This window comes from Coturnix japonica, unplaced genomic scaffold (assembly GCF_054131305.1).
Source record: "Coturnix japonica strain WE unplaced genomic scaffold, WE-NBRP24 Scf230, whole genome shotgun sequence".
Classification (NCBI taxonomy): domain Eukaryota; kingdom Metazoa; phylum Chordata; class Aves; order Galliformes; family Phasianidae; genus Coturnix; species Coturnix japonica.
In genome coordinates, this window is record NW_028189133.1 from 4111 (window position 1) to 29696 (window position 25586).

A 25586-nucleotide genomic window follows, 5' to 3' on the forward strand; every position below is an offset into this window, starting at 1 on the left:
TCACCTGGTTCCCCCCTCCTTGTTCCTATCCGGTATCTCGGCCTTATTGGGGTTGTGGGCGCTGCTGACCATGGGGCTGGATGGGGGGGGGGGCATCCCGCGCCCCCCCCCCCCTCTATGATCCCCCCCCCCACCCCCTCCCCCCGCCCCCCCCCCCCCTCCGGTTCCGCTGGGTTTCCGGCCCCGTTCGTCCTTTAGTTCCTCCCCCCCACTTGTGGGGCTGCGCTTGGGGGGCGCACACAGAGGGGACGGACCACCTGGAATTGGGGGGGGGACAGGGGGGGTTATAATGTTGGGGGGGGGGGACAGGGGGGTGTCACCCCATAAATAGAACATCATAACCCCATATACACCATAACCACCCCATAGACCCCATATACACCATAATAACCCCGTATACCCCATAACCACCCCATAATAACCCCGTATACCCCATAAAAACCCCATAACCCCCATATACCCCATCACCACCCCATAAACCCCATAACCACCCCATAATAACCCCATATACCCCATAATAACCCCATATACCCCATAACCATCCCATAATAACCCCATATACACCATAATAACCCCATATACCCCATAACCACCCCATATACCCCATAACCCCCATAGACCCCATAACCACCCCATATAACCCATAACCACCCCATAACCCCCATATACCCCATAACCACCCCATATACCCCATAACTAAACCATATACCCCATAACAACCCCATATACACCATAACCACCCCATATACCCCATAACCCCCATATACCCCATAACCACCCCATATACCCCATAACCACCCCATATACCCCATAACCACCCCATATACACCATAACCACCCCATATACACCATAACCACCCCATATACACCATAACCACCCCATATACCCCATAACCACCCCATAACCCCCATATACCCCATAACCACCCCAAATACCCCATAACCACCCCATAACCACCCCAAATACCCCATAACCACCCCATAACCACCCCAAATACCCCATAACCACCCCATATACCCCATAACCACCCCAAATACCCCATAACCACCCCATAACCACCCCATATACCCCATAACCACCCCAAATACACCATAACCACCCCATAACCCCCATATACACCATAACCCCCATAACCACCCTATATACCCCATAACCACCCCATATACCCCATAACTAAACCATATACCCCATAACAACCCCATATACACCATAACCACCCAATACACCCCATAACCACCCCATATACCCCATAAACCCCATAACCACCCCATAACCCCCATATACCCCATAACCACCCCATATACCCCATAACCACCCCATAACCCCCATATACCCCATAACCACCCCATATACCCCATAACCACCCCATATACCCCATAACCACCCCATATACCCCATAATCACCCCATATACCCCATAAACCCCATAACCACCCCATATACCCCATAACCACTCCATATACCCCATAACCACCCCATAACCACCCCATATACCCCATAACCACCCCATATCCCCCCTATAACCCCATATCTCCCCCATACCCCCCCCACATCCCCCCATATTCCCCCTATATTTCCCCATAACTCCCCTATATCCCCCCATACCCCCCCATATCCCCCCTATATCCCCCCATATCCCACTATAACCCCATATATCCCCTATATCCTCCTATATCCCTCCAGATCTCCCCCATAACCCCCTATATCTCCCCATATCCCCCTATATGCCCCCATATCCCCCCTATATCCCCCCATATCCCCCCATAACCCCCCATGTCCCCCCTATATCCCCCCATATCCCCTATATCCCCTATAACCCCATATATCCCTATATAACCCCATATACCCCCCATACACTTACAGTAGTCGCTGTGCCGTCGTTGCCGTGTGGTCTCCCATATCTCCCTATATCCCTCTATATAACCCCATATCCCCCCATAACCCCCAATATCCCCCTATATCCCCCCATATCCCCTATAACCCCATATCCCCCCATATCCCCTATAACCCCATATCCCCCCATATCCCCTATAACCCCATATATCCCCCATATCCCCTATAACCCCATATATCCCCCATATCCCCTATAACCCCATATCCCCCCATATCCCCTATAACCCCATATATCCCCCATATCCCCTATAACCCCATATCCCCCCATATCCCCTATAACCCCATATCCCCTATAACCCCATATATCCCCCATATCCCCTATAACCCCATATATCCCCCATATCCCCTATAACCCCATATCCCCCCATATCCCCTATAACCCCATATATCCCCCATATCCCCTATAACCCCATATATCCCCCATATCCCCTATAACCCCATATCCCCCCATATCCCCTATAACCCCATATCCCCCCATATCCCCTATAACCCCATATATCCCCCATATCCCCTATAACCCCATATATCCCCCATATCCCCTATAACCCCATATATCCCCCATATCCCCTATAACCCCATATCCCCTATAACCCCATATCCCCCCATATCCCCTATAACCCCATATATCCCTGTATCCCCCATATATCCCCTATATCCTCACAGTAGTCACTGTGCCATCGTTGCCGCGCCGTTGCCCATATACCCCATATCCCCTATAACCCCATATATCCCCTATAACCCCATATACCCCTATAACCCCATATACCCCTATAACCCCATATATCCCCTATAACCCCATATACCCCCATATAACCCCATACATCTCCATACACTCACAGTAGTCACTGTGCCGTCGCTGCCCATATATCCCAAATCCCCTATAACCCCATATATCCCACATAACCCCATATATCCCCCCTATATCCTCACAGTAGTCACTGTGCCGCCGTTGCCCATATCCCCCATACCCCCCTATAACCCCATATCCCCTATACCCCCATATATCCCCTATCCCCCCCATACACTCACAATAGTCACTGTGCCGCCGTTGCCCATATACCCCATATCCCCTATATCCCCCTATACCACCATATATCCCCTATACCCCATACACTCACAATAGTCACTGTGCCGTCGTTGCCCATATACCCCATATATCCCATATAACCCCATATAACCCCATACCCCCCACACACTCACAGTAGTCACTGTGCCGTCGCTGCCATGTGGTCCCCCATATCCCCTATAACCCCATATATCCCCCATATCCCCCATATCCCCTATAACCCCATATCCCCTATACCCCCATATATCCCTATATAACCCCATACCCCACATACACTCACAATAGTCACTGTGCCGTCGTTGCCGTGTGGTCCCCCATATACACCATATCCCCCCATATCCCCCTATAACCCCATATATCCCCTATAACGCCATATCCCCCATATCCCCTATAACCCCATATCCCCTATATAACCCCATATATCCCCTATATAATCCCCTATACCCTACACACTCACAGTAGTCACTGTGCCGTCGCTGCCCATATACCCCATATCCCCTATATATCCCCATATACCCCATATCCCCTATATCCCCCTATATCCCTATATAACCCCATATACCCCCATACACTCACAGTAGTCACTGTGCCGTCGCTGCCCATATATCCCCATATCCCCTATAATCCCATATAACCCCATATAACCCCATATATCCCCATAACCCCATATAACCCCATATAACCCCATATAACCCCATATAACCCCATATAACCCCATATATCCCATATAACCCCATATATCCCATATAACCCCATATAACCCCATATAACCCCATATAACCCCCTATAACCCCATATATCCCCTATATAACCCCATATAACCCCATATAACCCCATATATCCCATATAACCCCATATAACCCCATATAACCCCATATAACCCCATATACCCCCATATAACCCCATATAACCCATATAACCCCATATAACCCCATATAACCCCATATAACCCCATATATCCCATATAACCCCATATAACCCCATATAACCCCATATATCCCCTATAACCCCATATCCCCCCTATAACCCCATATATCCCATATAACCCCATATATCCCCTATATCCCCTATACCCCCATACACTCACAATAGTCACTGTGCCGTTGCTGCCCATATACCCCATATCCCCTATAACCCCATATAACCCCATATAACCCCATATATCCCATATAACCCCATATATCCCCTATAACCCCATATAGCCCCATATAACCCCATATATCCCATATAACCCCATATAACCCCATATATCCCCTATAACCCCATATATCCCATATAACCCCATATACCCCATATATCCCATATAACCCCATATAACCCCATATATCCCATATATCCCATATATCCCATATAACCCCATATAACCCCATATAACCCCATATAACCCATATATCCCCCATATAACCCCATATAACCCCATATATCCCATATATCCCCTATATAATCCCATATCCCCCATACACTCACAGTAGTCACTGTGCCGCTGTTGCCCATATACCCCATATACCCCATATATCCCATATAACCCCATATAACCCCATATACCCCATATAACCCCATATAACCCCATATATCCCATATAACCCCATATACCCCATATAACCCCATATAACCCCATATAACCCCATATACCCCATATAACCCCATATAACCCCATATAACCCCATATAACCCCATATACCCCATATAACCCCATATAACCCCATATATCCCATATAACCCCATATACCCCATATAACCCCATATAACCCCATATACCCCATATACCCCATATAACCCCATATAACCCCATATAACCCCATATACCCCATATAACCCCATATACCCCATATAACCCCATATAACCCCATATACCCCATATAACCCCATATAACCCCATATAACCCCATATATCCCATATACCCCATATAACCCCATATACCCCATATAACCCCATATAACCCCATATAACCCCATATATCCCATATAACCCCATATAACCCCATATATCCCATATAACCCCATATAACCCCATACATCCCATATAACCCCATATAACCCCATATATCCCATATATCCCATATATCCCCTATATAACCCCATATCCCCCATACACCCCCATACACTCACAATAGTCACTGTGCCGCCGTTGCCCATATAACCCCATATACCCCATATCCCCTATATCCCCCTATATCCCCTATATAACCCCATACCCCCACACACTCACAATAGTCACTGTGCCGTCGTTGCCCATATACCCCATATAACCCCATATAACCCCATATATCCCATATACCCCATATAACCCCATATATCCCCTATAACCCCATATCCCCTATAACCCTATATAACCCTATATAACCCCATATAACCCCCTATACCCCACACACTCACAGTAGTCACTGTGCCGTCGTTGCCCATATACCCCATATAACCCATATACCCCATATATCCCATATACCCCATATAACCCTCTATCCCCTATACCCCATACACTCACAATAGTCACTGTGCCGTCGCTGCCCATATACCCCATATAACCCCATATACCCCATATAACCCTATATCCCCTATACCCCACACACTCACAATAGTCACTGTGCCGTCGTTGCCCATATACCCCATATAACCCCATATAACCCCATATATCCCATATAACCCCATATAACCCCATATATCCCATATAACCCCATATATCCCCATATATCCCATATACCCCATATAACCCCATATAACCCCATATAACCCCATATATCCCATATACCCCATATAACCCCATATAACCCTATACCCCCCACACACTCACAATAGTCGCTGTGCCGTCGTTGCCCATATACCCCATATCCCCTATAACCCCATATAACCCCATATATCCCATATATCCCATATAACCCCATATACCCCATATATCCCCTATATAATCCCATATCCCCCCCACACACTCACAATAGTCACTGTGCCACCGTTGCCCATATACCCCATATACCCCATATACCCCATATATCCCATATACCCCATATAACCCCATATACCCCATATAACCCCATATAACCCCATATATCCCATATAACCCCATATAACCCCATATAACCCCATATAACCCCATATATCCCCTATAACCCCATATAACCCCCTATAACCCCATATAACCCCATATACCCCCATATACCCCCATATAACCCCATATACCCCCATATAACCCCATATACCCCATATACCCCCATATACCCCCATATATCCCATATACCCCATATAACCCCATATATCCCTATATAACCCTATATATCCCATACATCCCCCCACACTCACAGTAGTCACTGTGCCGTCGCTGTCGCACTGTTGCCGCCCTCGTTCCCTTCCCGTGTCCGTGTCCTTTGGTGGCTCCGTTGGTTCCGTCGTTGGGAGCCCGGAGCCGGGACAGGGACAGGGACAGAGACAGGGAACTGCCACACAGCTCAGCCTATAGGGACATATAGGGATGTATAGGGACATATAGGGATGTATAGAGACCCATAGGGACATATAGGGACAGAGACAGGGAACTGCTGCACAGCTCAGCCTATAGGGACATATAGCGACATATAGGGATGTATAGAGACCTATAGAGACCCATAGGGACATATAGGGACATATAGGGACATATAGGGACAGAGACAGGGAACTGCTGCACAGCTCAGCCTATAGGGACATATAGGGGTGTATAGGGACATATAGGGATGTATAGAGACCCATAGGGACATATAGGGACATATAGGGACAGAGACAGGGAACTGCCGCACAGCTCAGCCTATAGGGACATATAGCGACATATAGGGATGTATAGAGACCTATAGAGACCCATAGGGACATATAGGGACATATAGGGACATATAGGGACAGAGACAGGGAACTGCTGCACAGCTCAGCCTATAGGGACATATAGGGGTGTATAGGGACATATAGGGATGTATAGAGACCCATAGGGACATATAGGGACATATAGGGACAGAGACAGGGAACTGCCGCACAGCTCAGCCTATAGGGACATATAGCGACATATAGGGATGTATAGAGACCTATAGAGACCCATAGGGACATATAGGGACATATAGGGACATATAGGGACAGAGACAGGGAACTGCTGCACAGCTCAGCCTATAGGGACATATAGGGATGTATAGAGACCTATAGAGACCCATAGGGACATATAGGGACATATAGGGATGTATAGGGGCATATAGGGACATATAGGGATGTATAGGGACATATAGGGACATATAGGGACGTATAGGGACATATAGGGACATATAGGGACATATAGGGACATATAGAGACATATAGGGACAGAGACAGGGAACTGCTGCACAGCTCAGCCTATAGGGACATATAGGGATGTATAGAGACCTATAGAGACCCATAGGGACATATAGGGACAGAGACAGGGAACTGCTGCACAGCTCAGCCTATAGGGACATATAGGGATGTATAGAGACCTATAGAGACCCATAGGGACATATAGGGACATATAGAGACATATAGGGACATATAGGGACACATAGGGACATATAGAGACATATAGAGACCTATAGGGACATATAGGGACATATAGGGATGTATAGGGACTATAGGGACATATAGAGACATATAGGGACATATAGGGGCATATAGGGGCATATAGGGACATATAGGGACAGAGACAGGGAACTGCCACAGAGCTCAGCCTATAGGGACATATAGGGACATATAGGGACATATAGGGGCATATAGGGACCTATAGGGACATATAGAGACTATAGGGACATATAGGGACATATAGGGACATATAGGGGCATATAGGGACTATAGGGACATATAGGGACATATAGGGGCATATAGGGACTATAGGGACATATAGGGAAATATAGGGGCATATAGGGACATATAGGGACATATAGGGGCATATAGAGACCTATAGGGACAGAGACAGGGAACTGCCACAGAGCTCAGCCTATAGGGACATATAGGGACATATAGGGACATATAGAGACCTATAGGGACATATAGGGACATATAGGGACAGAGACAGGGAACTGCCACAGAGCTCAGCCTATAGGGACATATAGAAACACATAGAGACCCATAGGGACATATAGAGACCTATAGGGACATATAGGGACAGAGACAGGGAACTGCCACAGAGCTCAGCCTATAGGGACATATAGGGACATATAGGGACTATAGGGACATATAGGGACATATAGGGACATATAGAGACATATAGGGACATATAGGGACATTTAGAGATGTATAGGGACGTATAGGGACATATAGGGACATATAGAGACTATAGGGACATATAGGGACATACAGAGACCTATAGGGACATATAGAGACTATAGGGACATATAGGGACAGAGACAGGGAACTGCTGCACAGCTCAGCCTATAGGGACATATAGCGACATATAGGGACATATAGGAGCATATAGAGACCTATAGGGACATATAGGGACATATAGGGATGTATAGGGACTATAGGGACATATAGGGACATATAGAGATCTATAGGGACATATAGGGACATATAGGGATATATAGAGACATATAGGGATGTATAGAGACATATAGGGACATATAGAGACTACAGGGACAGAGACAGGGAACTGCTGCACAGCTCAGCCTATAGGGACATATAGGTATGTATAGAGACCTATAGAGACCCATAGGGACATATAGGGACAGAGACAGGGAACTGCTGCACAGCTCAGCCTATAGGGACATATAGGGATGTATAGGGGCATATAGAGACCCATAGGGACATATAGGGACATATAGGGACAGAGACAGGGAACTGCTGCACAGCTCAGCCTATAGGGACATATAGGGACATATAGGGACATATAGGGGCATATAGGGACATATAGGGACATATAGGGATGTATAGAGACCTATAGAGACCCATAGGGACATGTAGGGACAGAGACAGGGAACTGCTGCACAGCTCAGCCTATAGGGACATATAGGGATATATAGGGATGTATAGAGACCCATAGGGACATATAGAGACTATAGGGACATATAGGGACATATAGGGATGTATAGGGACATATAGAGACATATAGGGACATATAGGGACTATAGGGACATATAGGGACATATAGGGACATATAGAGACTATAGGGACATATAGGGACATATAGGGACATATAGGGGCATATAGAGACATATAGGGACATATAGGGGCATATAGAGACATATAGGGACATATAGGGACATATAGGGGCATATAGGGACCTATAGGGACATATAGAGACTATAGGGACATATAGGGACATATAGAGACTATAGGGACAGAGACAGGGAACTGCCACAGAGCTCAGCCTATAGGGACATATAGGGACATATAGGGATGTATAGGGGCATATAGGGACATATAGGGGCATATAGGGACATATAGGGACAGAGACAGGGAACTGCCACAGAGCTCAGCCTATAGGGACATATAGGGATGTATAGAGACCTATAGAGACTATAGGGACATATAGGGACATATAGGGACATATAGGGACAGAGACAGGGAACTGCTGCACAGCTCAGCCTATAGGGACATATAGGGACATATAGAGACATATAGAGACATATAGGGACAGAGACAGGGAACTGCTGCACAGCTCAGCCTATAGGGACATATAGGGACATATAGGGATGTATAGGGACATATAGGGACATATAGGGACATATAGGGATGTATAGGGACATATAGGGACATATAGAGACATATAGGGACATATAGGGACAGAGATAGGGAACTGCCACAGAGCTCAGCCTATAGGGACATATAGGGACATATAGGGATGTATAGGGGCATATAGGGACAGAGACAGGGAACTGCTGCACAGCTCAGCCTATAGGGACATATAGGGACATACAGAGACCTATAGGGACATATAGAGACAGAGACAGGGAACTGCTGCACAGCTCAGCCTATAGGGACATATAGCGACATATAGGGATGTATAGGGGCATATAGGGGCATATAGAGACTATAGGGACATATAGGGACAGAGACAGGGAACTGCTGCACAGCTCAGCCTATAGGGACATATAGGGATGTATAGAGACCTATAGAGACCCATAGGGACATATAGGGACATATAGGGATGTATAGGGACATATAGAGACATATAGGGACATATAGGGACATATAGGGACATATAGAGACCTATAGGGACATATAGAGACTATAGGGACATATAGGGACAGAGACAGGGAACTGCCGCACAGCTCAGCCTATAGGAACATATAGGGATGTATAGGGACATATAGGGATGTATAGGGATGTATAGGGACATATAGGGACATACAGGGATGTATAGGGACATATAGAGACCTATAGGGACATATAGAGACTACAGGGACAGAGACAGGGAACTGCTGCACAGCTCAGCCTATAGGGACATATAGCGACATATAGGGACATATAGGGGCATATAGGGGCATATAGGGGCATATAGAGACATATAGGGGCATATAGGGACAGAGACAGGGAACTGCTGCACAGCTCAGCCTATAGGGACATATAGGGATGTATAGGGATGTATAGGGACATATAGGGACAGAGACAGGGAACTGCTGCACAGCTCAGCCTATAGGGACATATAGGGACATATAGAGACATATAGAGACATATAGGGACAGAGACAGGGAACTGCTGCACAGCTCAGCCTATAGGGACATATAGGGATGTATAGGGATGTATAGGGGCATATAGGGACATATAGGGACATACAGAGACCTATAGGGACATATAGAGACCTATAGGGACCTATAGGGGCATATAGAGACCTATACGGACAGAGACAGGGAACTGCCACAGAGCTCAGCCTATAGGGACATATAGGGACATATAGGGACATACAGGGACATATAGGGACATATAGGGACAGAGACAGGGAACTGCCGCAGAGCTCAGCCTATAGGGACATATAGGGACATATAGGGACATATAGAGACTATAGGAACATATAGGGACATATAGAGACATATAGGGACATATAGGGACATTTAGAGATGTATGGGGACATATAGGGACATATAGAGACATATAGGGACCTATAGGGGCATATAGGGACATATAGGGACATATAGGGACATATAGGGACTATAGGGACATATAGAGACTATAGGGACATATAGGGACATATAGAGACCTATAGGGACAGAGACATGGAACTGCCACAGAGCTCAGCCTATAGGGACATATAGGGACATATAGGGACATATAGAGACCCATAGGGACCCATAGAGACCCATAGTGATGCATAGGGACCCATAGAGACCCATAGCACCCCATAGCGAACCATAGTGACCCATAGGGACCAATAGGGGCCATAGAGACCCATAGAGACCCATAGGGACCTATAGGGACCCACAGAGACCCCATACGGACCCATAGAGACCCATAGGGACCAATAGAGACCCATAGAGACCCATAGAGACCCATAGAGACCCATAGGGACACATAGAGACCCATAGAGACCCATAGCGCCCCATAGTGACCAATAGAGACCCATAGGGACCTATAGGGACCCATAGAGACCCCATACGGACCCATAGAGACCCATGGGGACCAATAGAGACCCATAGAGACCGATAGCGACCCACAGAGACCCATAGGGACACATAGGGACACATAGAGACACATAGGGACCCATAGAGTCCCATAGAGACCCATAGGGACCCATAGGGACCCATAGAGACCCACAGGGACACATAGAGACCCATAGCAACCCATAGAGACCCATAGCGACCCATAGAGACACATAGAGACGCATAGGGACCCATAGAGACCCATAGAGACCCATAGAGATACATTGTGACCCCATAGAGACCCATAGGGACCCATAGAGACCCATAGAGACCCATAGAGACCCATAGCGACCCATAGGGACCCATAGGGACCCATAGAGACCCATAGAGAACCATAGTGACCCATAGAGTCCCATAGAGACCCATAGGGACCCATAGAGACCCATAGTGACGCATAGGGACCCATAGAGACCCATAGGGACCAATAGAGACCCATAGAGACCCATAGCGACCCATAGAGACCCATAGAGACCCCATAGGGACCCATAGAGACCCATAGAGACCCATAGAGACCCATAGATACACAAAGAGACCCATAGACACCCATAGAGACCCATAGAGTCCCATAGAGACCCATAGAGACACACAGAGACCCATAGAGACCCATAGAGTCCCATAGAGACCCATAATGACCCATAGTGACCCATAGAGACCCATAGCGACCCACAGAGACCCATAGAGACCCATAGGGACCAATAGGGGCCATAGAGACCCATAGAGACCCATAGAGACCCATAGAGACCCATAGAGACCCATAGAGACCCATAGGGACCCATAGGGACCCATAGCGACCCATAGCGACCCATAGAGACCCATAGGGACACACTGTGACCCACAGAGACCCCATAGAGACCCATAGAGACACACAGAGACCCATAGCGCCCCATATCGCCCCACAGCGCCCCATAGCGCCCCATAGCGCCCCATAGCGCCCCCGTACCTGGCTCCCCCTGCCCAGCAGGAAATACGTGGCCGTCACCTCGTTGTATTTCTGGCTGCTCAGCGCCTCCTTGATCTCGTCGCGGGAGTAACCCATGCCCACCATCAGCTCTATGGGGTGATATGGGGTTATATGGGGTTATATGGGGTGATATGGGGTTATATGGGGGTATATGGGGTCATTATAGGGTCATTATAGGGTTATATGGGGTTATATGGGGTCATTATAGGGTTATATGGGGTTATATGGGGGTATATAGGGTTATATAGGGTCATTATAGGGTTATATGGGGTTATATGGGGTAACCCATCCCCACCATCAGCTCTATGGGGTGATATGGGGTATATAGAGTATATAGGGTCATTATAGGGTTATATGGGGTTATATGGGGGTATATGGGGTCACCCATCCCCACCATCAGCTCTATGGGGTGATATGGGGTTATATGGGGGTATATGGGGTGATATGGGGTTATATGGGGTGATATGGGGTTATATGGGGTTATATGGGGTTATATTGGGTTATATGGGGTTATATGGGGTTATATGGGGTTATATGGGGGGATATGGGGTTATATGGGGGTATATGGGGTTATATGGGGTTATATGGGGGTATATGGGGTTATATGGGGTTATATGGGGTTATATGGGGTTATATGGGGTTATATGGGGGTATATGGGGTTATATGGGGTTATATGGGGGTATATGGGGGTATATGGGGATATATGGGGGTATATGGGGTTATATGGGGTTATATGGGGGTATATGGGGGTATATGGGGATATATGGGGTTATATGGGGTTATATGGGATATATGGGGTTATATGGGGGTATATGGGGTGATATGGGGTTATATGGGGTTATATGGGGTTATATGGGGGTATATGGGATTATATGGGGTTATATGGGGTTATATGGGGTTGTTATATGGGGTTGTTATATGGGGTTATATGGGGGTATATGGGGTTATATGGGGTTATATGGGGAAACCCATCCCCACCATCAGCTCTATGGGGTTATATGGGGTATATGGGGTTATATAGGGTCATTATAGGGTATATGGGGTTATATGGGGTTATATGGGATTATATGGGGTCATTATAGGGTATATAGGGTTATATGGGGTTTTATAGGGTCATTATAGGGTTATATGTGGTTATATGGGGGTATATGGGGGTATATGGGGTTATATGGGGGTATATGGGGTGATATGGGGTGATATGGGGTTATATGGGGTTATATGGGGGGATATGGGGTTATATGGGGGGATATGGGGTGATATGGGGTTATATGGGGTATATGGGGTTATAGGCAATTATAGGGTAGGTTATGGGGCAGGCTATGGGTCAGGCTATGGGGCAGGCTATAGGGCAGTTATAGGGCAGGCTATAGGGCAGTTATAGGGCAGGCTATGGGTCAGGCTATGGGTCAGGCTATGGGGCAGTTATGGGTCACGCTATGGGGCAGTTATGGGTCAGGCTATGGGGCAGTTACAGGGCAGGCTATAGGGCAGTTATAGGGCAGTTATGGGTCACGCTATGGGTCAGGCTATGGGTCAGGCTATGGGGCAGGCTATGGGTCACGCTATGGGTCAGGCTATGGGTCAGGCTATGGGTCACGCTATAGGGCAGTTATGGGTCAGGCTATGGGTCAGGCTATGGGTCAGGCTATGGGGCAGGCTATGGGTCAGGCTATGGGGCAGTTATGGGTCAGGCTATGGGGCAGGCTATGGGGCAGGCTATGGGTCAGGCTATGGGGCAGTTATGGGTCAGGCTATGGGGCAGGCTATGGGTCAGGCTATGGGGCAGTTATGGGTCAGGCTATGGGGCAGGCTATGGGTCAGGCTATGGGGCAGTTATGGGTCAGGCTATGGGGCAGTTATAGGGCAGTTATGGGTCAGGCTATGGGTCACGCTATGGGTCAGGCTATGGGGCAGTTATGGGTCAGGCTATGGGGCAGTTATAGGGCAGTTATGGGTCAGGCTATGGGTCAGGCTATGGGTCAGGCTATGGGGCAGTTATGGGTCAGGCTATGGGTCAGGCTATGGGTCACGCTATGGGTCAGGCTATGGGGCAGTTATGGGTCAGGCTATGGGTCAGACTATGGGGCAGTTATGGGTCAGGCTACGGGTCAGGCTATGGGTCAGGCTATGGGGCAGTTATGGGTCAGGCTATGGGTCAGGCTATGGGTCACGCTATGGGTCAGGCTATGGGGCAGTTATGGGTCAGGCTATGGGTCAGACTATGGGGCAGTTATGGGTCAGGCTACGGGTCAGGCTATGGGTCAGGCTATGGGGCAGTTATGGGTCAGGCTATGGGTCAGGCTATGGGTCACGCTATGGGTCAGGCTATGGGGCAGTTATGGGTCAGGCTATGGGTCAGACTATGGGGCAGTTATGGGTCAGGCTACGGGTCAGGCTATGGGTCAGGCTATGGGGCAGTTATGGGTCAGGCTATGGGTCAGGCTATGGGTCACGCTATGGGTCAGGCTATGGGTCAGGCTATGGGGCAGTTATGGGTCAGGCTATGGGTCAGGCTATGGGTCAGGCTATGGGGCAGTTATGGGTCAGGCTATGGGGCAGTTATGGGTCAGGCTATGGGTCAGGCTATGGGGCAGTTATGGGTCAGGCTATGGGGCAGTTATGGGTCAGGCTATGGGTCAGGCTATGGGTCACGCTATGGGTCAGGCTATGGGGCAGGCTATGGGTCAGGCTATGGGTCAGGCTATGGGGCAGGCTATGGGGCAGGCTATGGGTCAGGCTATGGGGCAGTTATGGGTCAGGCTATGGGTCAGGCTATGGGGCAGTTATGGGTCAGGCTATGGGTCAGGCTATGGGGCAGGCTATGGGTCACGCTATGGGGCAGTTATGGGTCAGGCTATGGGGCAGGCTATGGGGCAGGCTATGGGTCAGGCTATGGGTCAGGCTATGGGGCAGGCTATGGGGCAGGCTATGGGTCAGGCTATGGGGCAGTTATGGGTCAGGCTATGGGTCATGCTATGGGGCAGTTATGGGTCAGGCTATGGGTCACGCTATGGGTCACGCTATGGGTCACGCTATGGGGCAGGCTATGGGTCAGGCTATGGGTCAGGCTATGGGGCAGGCTATGGGGCAGGCTATGGGTCACGCTATGGGTCAGGCTATGGGGCAGACTATAGGGCAGTTATGGGGCAGGCTATGGGTCAGTTATGGGTCAGGCTATGGGGCAGTTATGGGTCAGGCTATGGGGCAGGCTATGGGTCACGCTATGGGGCAGGCTATGGGGCAGTTATAGGGCAGGTTATGGGTCACGCTATGGGTCACGCTATGGGTCAGGCTATGGGGCAGACTGACCGATCCTCTTGGTGTCCCCAAAATCCTCCTGTGGTTCCTTGTAGGGTTTGAGCTCGTCGCCCTCGTACCCGATGTTCATCCACTTGTCCTTCATTATTTGCTATGGGGCAATTAATGGGGGCAATTAATGGGGGGGCAATTAATGGCGGGGGCAATTAATGGGGGGCAATTAATGGGGGCGGGCAATTAATGGGGCAGGAAGGGGCACCCAGCTATTTGCCCCCCTATTATTTACCCCCCTATTATTTACCCCCCTATTATTTAGCCCCCATTATTTGCCCCCATTAATTGCCCCCTTTATTTACCCCCCTATTATTTACCCCCCCATTATTTGCCCCCTTATTATTTACCTCCCATTATTTACCCCATTATTTGCCCCCATTATTTGCCCCCCTATTATTTCCCCCCATTATCTGCCCCCCCATTATTTGCCCCCTTTATTTACGCCCCCATTAATTGCCCCCATTAATTGCCCCCTTTATTTACCCCCCTATTATTTGGCCCCCCATTAATTGCCCCCCAACCCCATTAATTGCCCCCTTTATTTACTCCCATTATCTGGCCACCTATTATTTGCCCCTATTATTTGCCCCCCCTATTATTTACCCCCCCATTATTTGCCCCCCATTATTTGCCCCATTAATTGCCCCCCACCCCCCTATTTGCCCCCCCAGTTGCCCCCATTTGATCCCATTTGCCCCCCAGCCCCCTCAACTGCCCCCATTAGCCCCAACTGCGCCCATTAATTGCCCCCCCATTAATTAATTGCCCCCCCCATTAATTGCCCCCTTTATTTACCCCTATTATTTGCCCCCCACCCCCCCCAATTGCCCCCCATCCCCCTATTTGCCCCCCATTTGATCCCATTTGCCCCCCAGCCCCATCAACCGCCCCCATTAGCCCCAATTGCCCCCATTAATTGCCCCCCTATTAATTGCCCCCCCATTAATTAATTGCCCCCGTTAATTGCCCCTAACTCCAGCGTGCACCTCTTGTTTGCCCCAATTAATTGCCCCCTTTACCCCCTTTTATTTGCCCCATTATTTGCCCCCCATTAATTACACCTTTATTTACCCCCCTATTATTTGCCCCCCCCTATTTGCCCCCATTATTTGCCCCCTTATTATTTGCCCCCCATCCCCCTATTTGCCCCCCATTGGATCCCATTTGCCCCCCATCCCCCTCAACTGCCCCCATTAGCCCCAATTGCCCCCATTAATTGCCCCTCTAATTAATTATATGCCCCCCCAATAATTGCCCCCCCAATAATTGCCCCCCCATTAATTGCCCCCCCATTAATTGCCCCCCATGAATTAATTCCGCCCCCCATGAATTGTCCCTGCCAATTGCCCCCATTAATTAATTGCCCCCATTAATAAATTAATTGCCCCGTTAATTGCCCCATTGTCCCCCATTAATTGCCCCCCCATGAATTAATTACCCCCATTGATTAATTGCCCCCCATGAATTAATTGCCCCCCCATTAATTAACGAATTGCCCCCGTTAATTAATTACCCCCCTTGAATTAATTGTCCCCCATTAATTGCCCCCCATGAATTAATTGCCCCCCCATGAATTAGTTGCCCCTGCTAATTGCCCCCCCATTAATTGCCCCCCATTAAATACCCCCTCCATGCATTAATTGCCCCGTTAATTGCCCCATTGTCCACTGTTAATTGCCCCCCATGAATTAATTAATTGCCCCATGAATTGCCCCATTGTCCCCCATTAATTGCCCCCCCATGAATTAATTACCCCATGAATTAATTACCCCCATTAATTAACTAATAGCCCTTATGAATTAATTAATTGCCCCATGAATTAATTAATAGCCCCATGAATTAATTAATAGCCCCCGTTAATTAACTAATTGCCCCGTTAATTAACTAACTGCCCCATTAATTAACTAATTGCCCCGTAAATTAACTAATTGCCCCATTAATTAACTAATAGCCCCGTTAATTAACTAATAGCCCCGTTAATTAATTAATAGCCCCGTTAATTAACATCTGCCCCACCTCGAGCATTATCCCCCCATTATTTGCCCCCTTATTATTTGCCCCCCATTGGATCCCATTTACCCCCCAGCCCCCTCAACCGCCCCCATTAGCCCCAATTGCCCCCATTAATTGCCCCCCCATTAATTAATTGCCCCCCCCATTAATTGCCCCATTTATTTACCCCTATTATTTGCCCCCCACCCCCCCAATTGCCCCCCATCCCCCTATTTGCCCCCCATTGGATCCCATTTGCCCCCCAACCCCCTCAACCGCCCCCATTAGCCCCAATTGCCCCCATTAATTGCCCCCCCATTAATTGCCCCCCCATTAATTAATTGCCCCCCCATTAATTGCCCCCTTTATTTACCCCTCTATTATTTGCCCTCTATTATTTGCCCCCCACCCCCCCCAATTGCCCCCCATCCCCCTATTTGCCCCCCATTTGATCCCATTTGCCCCCCAGCCCCCTCAACTGCCCCCATTAGCCCCAATTGCCCCCATTAATTGCCCCTCTAATTAATTGCCCCCCCATTAATTAATTGCCCCCCCATTAATTGCCCCCTTTATTTACCCCTATTATTTGCCCCCCACCCCCCCCAATTGCCCCCCATCCCCCTATTTGCCCCCCATTGGATCCCATTTGCCCCCCAACCCCCTCAACTGCCCCCATTAGCCCCAATTGCCCCCATTAATTGCCCCCATTAATTAATTGCCCCCCATTAATTAATAGCCCCATTAATTAATTGCCCCATGAATTAATTGCCCCATGAATTAATTGCCCCCATTAATTAATTGCACTCATTAATTCCCCCCCATGAATTAATTGCCCCTCCATGCATTAATTGCCCCCATTAATTGCTCCCCCATTAATTAATTGCCCCCTGTTAATTAATTGCCCCCCATGAATTAATTGCCCCCCATGAATTAATTGCCCCATTAATTAATTAATAGCCCCCATGAATTAATTAATTGCCCCGTTAATTAATTGCCCCCCATGAATTACTTAATTGCCCTGTTAATTGCCCCATTGTCCCCCATTAATTACCCCCCATGAATTAATTACCCCCATGAATTAATTGCCCCCCCATGAATTAATTGCCCCCATTAATTGCCACCCCGTTAATTAATTACCCCCATGCATTAATTGCCCCCCATGCATTAATTTACACCCATGAATTAATTGCCCCCGTTAATTGCTCCCCCATTAATTAATTACCCCCATGAATTAATAGCCCCGTTAATTAATTAATTGCCCCGTTAATTAATTAATTGCCCTGTTAATTAATTAATAGCCCCGTTAATTGCCCCACCTCGAGCGTGCACCTCGTTTGCCCCAATTAATTGCCCCCTTTACTTACCCCCACATTATTTGCCCCCCCTATTTGCCCCCCATTTGATCCCATTTGCCCCCCAGCCCCATCAACTGCCCCCATTAGCCCCAATTGCCCCCCCATTAATTAATAGCCCCCGTTAATTAATTAATTGCCCCGTTAATTAATTAATACCCCGTTAATTGCCCCCCATGAATTAATTGCCTCCCCATGAATTAATTGCCCCTGCCAATTGCCCCCCATTAATTAATTGCCCCCATTAATTAATTGCCCTGTTAATTGCCCCATTGTCCCCCATTAATTGCCCCTCCATGAATTAGTTGCCCCCCCATGAATTAATTACCCCCATTAATTAATAGCCCCCATGAATTAATTAATTGCCCCATGAATAGCCCCATGAATTAATAGCCCCCGTTAATTAATTGCCCCATGAATTAACTAATAGCCCTGTTAATTAATTAATAGCCCCATTAATTAACTAATAGCCCCATTAATTAACTAATAGCCCCATTAATTAACTAATTGCCCCATTAATTGACTAATAGCCCCGTTAATTAACTAACTGCCCCATTAATTAACTAATTGCCCTGTTAATTAACTAATAGCCCCGTTAATTAATTAATACCCCCGTTAATTAACTAATACCCCCGTTAATTAACTAATAGCCCCTGTTAATTAACTAATAGCCCCATTAATTAACTAATAGCCCCGTTAATTAATTAATTGCCCCATTAATTAACTGCCCACCTCTAGCGTGCACCTCTTGGCGGGGTTGATGACGAGGAAGCGTCGCAGGATGTTCTCGCAGTCGGTCGACATGTAGAACGGGACGCGGTACTTACCGCGAAGGACCCGCTCACGGAGCTCCTATGGGGGATAATACGGCTATGGGGCTGCCCCATAGCAACCACCCCATAGGGCTGCCCCATAGCACTGAGTGTATAGGGCTGACCCATGACACTGACTCTATAGGGCTGCCCCATAGCACTGACCCCATAGCACTAAGGGGTACTTACCGCGGAGCACACGCTCACGGAGCTCCTATGGGGTACAACATCTATGGGGCTGCCCCATAGCAACCACCCCATAGGGCTGACCCATAGCAATGAGGATATAGGGCTGCCCCATAGCACTGACCCCATAGCACTGACCCCATAGGGCTGCCCCATAGCAGTGACCTTATAGGGCTGCCCCATAGCAATGACCCCATAGCACTGAGTCTACAGGGCTGCCCCATAGCACTGACCTTATAGGGCTGCCCCATAGCACTGAGCCTATAGGGCTGACCCATAGCAATAAGGGGTACTTGCCCCGAAGGACACGCTCACGGAGCTCCTATGGGGGATAATACGGCTATGGGGCTGCCCCATAGCAATGAGTCTATAGGGCTGCCCCATAGCACTGAGGATATGGGGCTGCCCCATAGCACCAACCTTATAGGGCTGCCCCATAGCACTGAGCCCATAGGGCTGCCCCATAGCAATGACCCCATAGCACTAAGGGGTACTTACCGCGAAGGACCCGCTCACGGAGCTCCTATGGGGCAACAGAACGGCTATGGGGCTGCCCCATAGCAACCACCCCATAGGGCTGCCCCATAGCACTGAGTATATAGGGCTGCCCCATAGCACCAACCTTATAGGGCTGCCCCATAGCACTGACCCCATAGCACTGAGCCTATAGGGCTGCCCCATAGCAGTGACCTTATAGGGCTGCCCCATAGCAGTGACCTTATAGGGCTGCCCCATAGCACTGAGCCCATAGCACTGACCCCGTAGGGCTGCCCCATAGCAGTGACCTTATAGGGCTGCCCCATAGCACTGACCCCGTAGGGCTGCCCCATAGCAATGACCCCATAGCACTGAGTCTATAGGGCTGCCCCATAGCACTGAGCCCATAGGGCTGCCCCATAGCACTGAGTATATAGGGCTGACCCATAGCACTAAGGGGTACTTACCGCGAAGGACACGCTCACGGAGCTCCTATAGGGGATAATACGGCTATGGGGCTGCCCCATAGCAATGAACTTATAGGGCTGCCCCATAGCAATGAACTTATAGGGCTGCCCCATAGCAATGAGTATATAGGGCTGCCCCATAGCACCAACCTTATAGGGCTGCCCCATAGCACTGACCCCATAGCAATAAGGGGTACTTACCGCGGAGCACGCGCTCACGGAGCTCCTATGGGGGATAATACGGCTATGGGGCTGCCCCATAGCAACGAACTTATAGGGCTGCCCCATAGCAATGAGGATATGGGGCTGCCCCATAGCACTGAGCATATAGGGCTGCCCCATAGCAACCACCCTATAGGGCTGCCCCATAGCACTGAGCCCATAAGGCTGACCCATAGCACTGACCCCATATAGCACTAAGGGGTACTTACCGCGAAGGACCCGCTCACGGAGCTCCTATAGGGGATACTACGGCTATGGGGCTGCCCCATAGCAACCACCCCATAGGGCTGAGCATATAGGGCTGCCCCATAGCAATGAGGATATGGGGCTGCCCCATAGCAATGAGGATATAGGGCTGCCCCATAGCACTGAGCCTATAGGGCTGCCCCATAGCACTGACCCCATAGCGCTGACTCTATAGGGCTGACCCATGACACTGACTCTATAGGGCTGACCCATAGCGCTGAGTATATAGGGCTGCCCCATAGCACTGACCCCATAGCACTAAGGGGTACTTACCGCGAAGGACCCACTCACGGAGCTCCTATGGGGCGACAGAACGGCTATGGGGCTGCCCCATAGCAATGAGGATATAGGGCTGCCCCATAGCACCAACCTTATAGGGCTGCCCCATAGCACTGAGCCCATAGCACTGAGCCCATAGGGCTGCCCCATAGCACTAAGGGGTACTTACCGCGAAGGACCCACTCACGGAGCTCCTATGGGGCGACAGAACGGCTATGGGGCTGCCCCATAGCAATGAGGATATAGGGCTGCCCCATAGCAATGAGGATATAGGGCTGCCCCATAGCACTGAGCCCATAGCACTGAGCCCATAGGGCTGCCCCATAGCACTAAGGGGTACTTACCGCGAAGGACACGCTCACGGAGCTCCTATGGGGGGTATAACATCTATGGGGCTGCCCCATAGCAATGAACTTATAGGGCTGCCCCATAGCACTGAGCCCATAGGGCTGACCCATAGCACTAAGGGGTACTTGCCCCGAAGGACCCGCTCACGGAGCTCCTATAGGGGATAATACGGCTATGGGGCTGCCCCATAGCAATGAACTTATAGGGCTGCCCCATAGCACTGAGTATATAGGGCTGCCCCATAGCACCAACCTTATAGGGCTGCCCCATAGCACTGAGCCCATAGGGCTGCCCCATAGCACTGAGCCTATAGGGCTGCCCCATAGCACTGAGCCCATAGCACTAAGGGGTACTTGCCCCAAAGGACCCGCTCACGGAGCTCCTATGGGGGTACAACATCTATGGGGCTGCCCCATAGCAACCACCCCATAGATCTCCTGCCCCATAGAGCTCCTGCCCCATATCCCCAGCCCCATAGCTACCCACAGATCTCCTACCCCATAGCTCCTGCCCCATAGACCCCCAGCCCCATAGATCTCCTGCCCCCCATCTCCCCACCTTGAGGTTGTGCCCGTCGAACAGCAGCGACCCACTGACGAGTGTATATAAAATGACCCCCAGGCTCCAGATATCTCACCCTATAGACCCCCTACCCCATAGATCCCACCCCACAGACCCCCAGCCCCACAGATCCCCAACCCCATAGCTCCTGCCCCATAGATCTCCTACCCCATAGATCTCCTGCCCCATAGACCCCCAGCCCCACAGCTCCCCCAGCCCATAGCTCCTGCCCCATAGATCTCCAGCCCCATATTCCCCACCCCACAGCTCCTGCCCCATAGCTCCTGCCCCATAGCTCCCCATAGCTCCACATAGCTCCTGCCCCATAGATCCCACTCCTACCCCATAGATCTCCTGCCCCATAGCTTCTGTCCCATATCTCCTACCCCATAGCTCCTACCCCATAGATCTCCTGCCCCATAGCTCCCCATAGCTCCTGCTCCATAGCTCCCCATAGCTCCTGCCCCATAGATCTCCTGCCCCATAGCTCCCCATATCCCCCACCCCATAGCTCCTGCCCCATAGCTCCTGCCCCATAGCTCCCCATAGCTCCTACCCCATAGATCCCACTCCTGCCCCATAGCTCCCCAGCCCCATAGCTCCCCATAACTCCAGCCCCATAGATCTCCCCACCTTGAGGTTGTGCCCGTCGAATGGCAGCGACCCACTGACGAGCGTATATAAAATAACCCCCAGGCTCCAGATATCTCATCCTACAGACCCCCAGCCCCATAGATCCCACCCCATAGCTCCTGCCCCATAGCTTCCCATAGCTCCTACCCCATAGATCTCCTACCTCATAGCTCCTGCCCCATAGATCTCCTGCCCCATAGCTCCCCATATCCCCCACCCCATATCTCCCGCCCCACAGCTCCTGCCCCATAGCTCCTACCCCATAGCTCCTGCCCCATAGCTCCCCCAGCCCCATAGCTGCAGCCCCATAGATCCCACCCCATAGCTCTCCATATCCCCCACCCCATATCTCCTACCCCATAGCTCCTGCCCCATAGATCTCCTGCCCCATAGCTCCCCATAGCTCCCCATATCCCCCACCCCATAGCTCCCCAGCCCCATAGATCTCCCCACCTTGAGGTTGTGCCCGTCGAATGGCAGCGACCCACTGACGAGTGTGTACAAAATGACCCCCAGGCTCCAGATATCTCACCCTACAGACCCCCAGCCCCATAGATCCCACCCCATAGCTCCTGCCCCATAGATCTCCTTCCCCATAGCTCCCCATATCCCCCACCCCATAGCTCCTACCCCATAGCCCCCCATAGCTCCTACCCCATAGATCTCCTGCCCCATAGCTCCCCATAGCTCCTGCCCCATAGGTCTCCTTCCCCATAGCTCCCCATATCCCCCACCCCATAGCTCCTACCCCATAGCCCCCCATAGCTCCTACCCCATAGATCTCCTGCCCCATAGCTCCCCATAGCTCCTGCCCCATAGGTCTCCTTCCCCATAGCTCCCCATATCCCCCACCCCATATCCCCCGCCCCACAGCTCCTGCCCCATAGCTCCTACCCCATAGCTCCTGCCCCACAGGTCCTGCCCCATAGCTCCCCATAGCTCCCCATAGTTCCTGCCCCATAGATCTCCTGCCCCATAGCTCCCCATAGCTCCCCATAGTTCCTGCCCCATAGATCTCCTGCCCCATAGCTCCCCATAACTCCTACCCCGTAGCTCCTACCCCATAGATCTCCTGCCCCATAGCTCCTGCCCCATAGATCTCCTGCCCCATAGACCCCCCACCCCATAGCTCCAGCCCCATAGCTCCCACTCCTGCCCCATAGCTCCCCATAGCTCCCCATATCCCACACCCCATAGCTCCAGCCCCATATATCCCCAGCCCCATAGATCTCCTGCCCCATAGCTCCCCATAGCTCCTACCCCATAGCTCCCACTCCTGCCCCATAGATCTCCAGCCCCATATCCCCCACCCCATATCCCTCACCCCATAGGTCCCCAGCCCCATAGACCCCCATAGATCTCCCCACCTTGAGGTTGTGCCCGTCGAATGGCAGCGACCCACTGACGAGGGTATATAAAATGACCCCCAGGCTCCATATGTCGACCTCGGGCCCGTCGTATTTCTTGCCCTGGAACAACTCGGGGGCTGCGTATGGGGGCGACCCACAGAACGTGTCCAGCTTCGAACCCAGCCGGAATTCGTTACTGAACCCAAAATCCGCGATTTTAATGTTGGCCTCCGCGTCCAAAAGGAGATTCTCGGCCTGGAGGGGAGATGGGGAAATGAATGGGGGATAATGGGAGGGAATAAAGGGGAGGGTAATAGGGGAGGGGGCGGGGCTAAAGGAAGAGGGGGCGTGGCTAATAGGGAATGGGCGTGGCTAATGGAGAGGGGGCGGGGCTAAAGTGGGAGGAGCCAAGGGGGCTAAAGGGAGGGGGCGGGCTAATAAGGAGAGGGGGCGGGGCTAAGGGAGGGGGCGGGGCTAAAGGGAAAGGGTGGGGCTAATGGGGTGGAGCTAAATGGGAGGGGGGGCTAATTGGAGAGGGGGCGGGGCTAATAGGGAGGGGGCGGGGCTAATAGGGAGAGGGGTGGGGCTAAAGGGAGAGAACAGGGGCTAATAGGGGAGGTGGGCGGGCTAATGGGGGAGGGGCGGGGCTAATGGGGGAGGGGCTAATGGGGGAGGGGGCGGGGCTAAAGGGAGAGAGGGCGGGGCTAATGGGGGAGGGGCGGGGCTAATGGGAGATGGGGCGGGGCTAATGGGGGAGGGGGTTTGGCTAATGGGAGATGGGGCAGGGCTAATGGGGGAGGGGCGGGGCTAAAGGAAGAGGGCGGGGCTAATGGGGGAGGGG

At 50.4% G+C, this 25586-nt stretch overlaps 1 protein-coding gene across 1 annotated transcript; it reads right to left on the reverse strand.

Moving 5' to 3' along the window:
• On the reverse strand, positions 1–25076 carry LOC146750956 (MAP/microtubule affinity-regulating kinase 4-like; the record flags this gene model as incomplete). Its single annotated transcript, XM_085535917.1, has 6 exons — positions 1–257; positions 6251–6401; positions 12488–12597; positions 15819–15918; positions 19898–20017; positions 24764–25076. Coding segments are annotated over 6 exons (1051 nt in total), but the record flags the coding sequence as incomplete, so codon positions are not given.
• Positions 25077–25586: the final 510 nt, after the last annotated feature.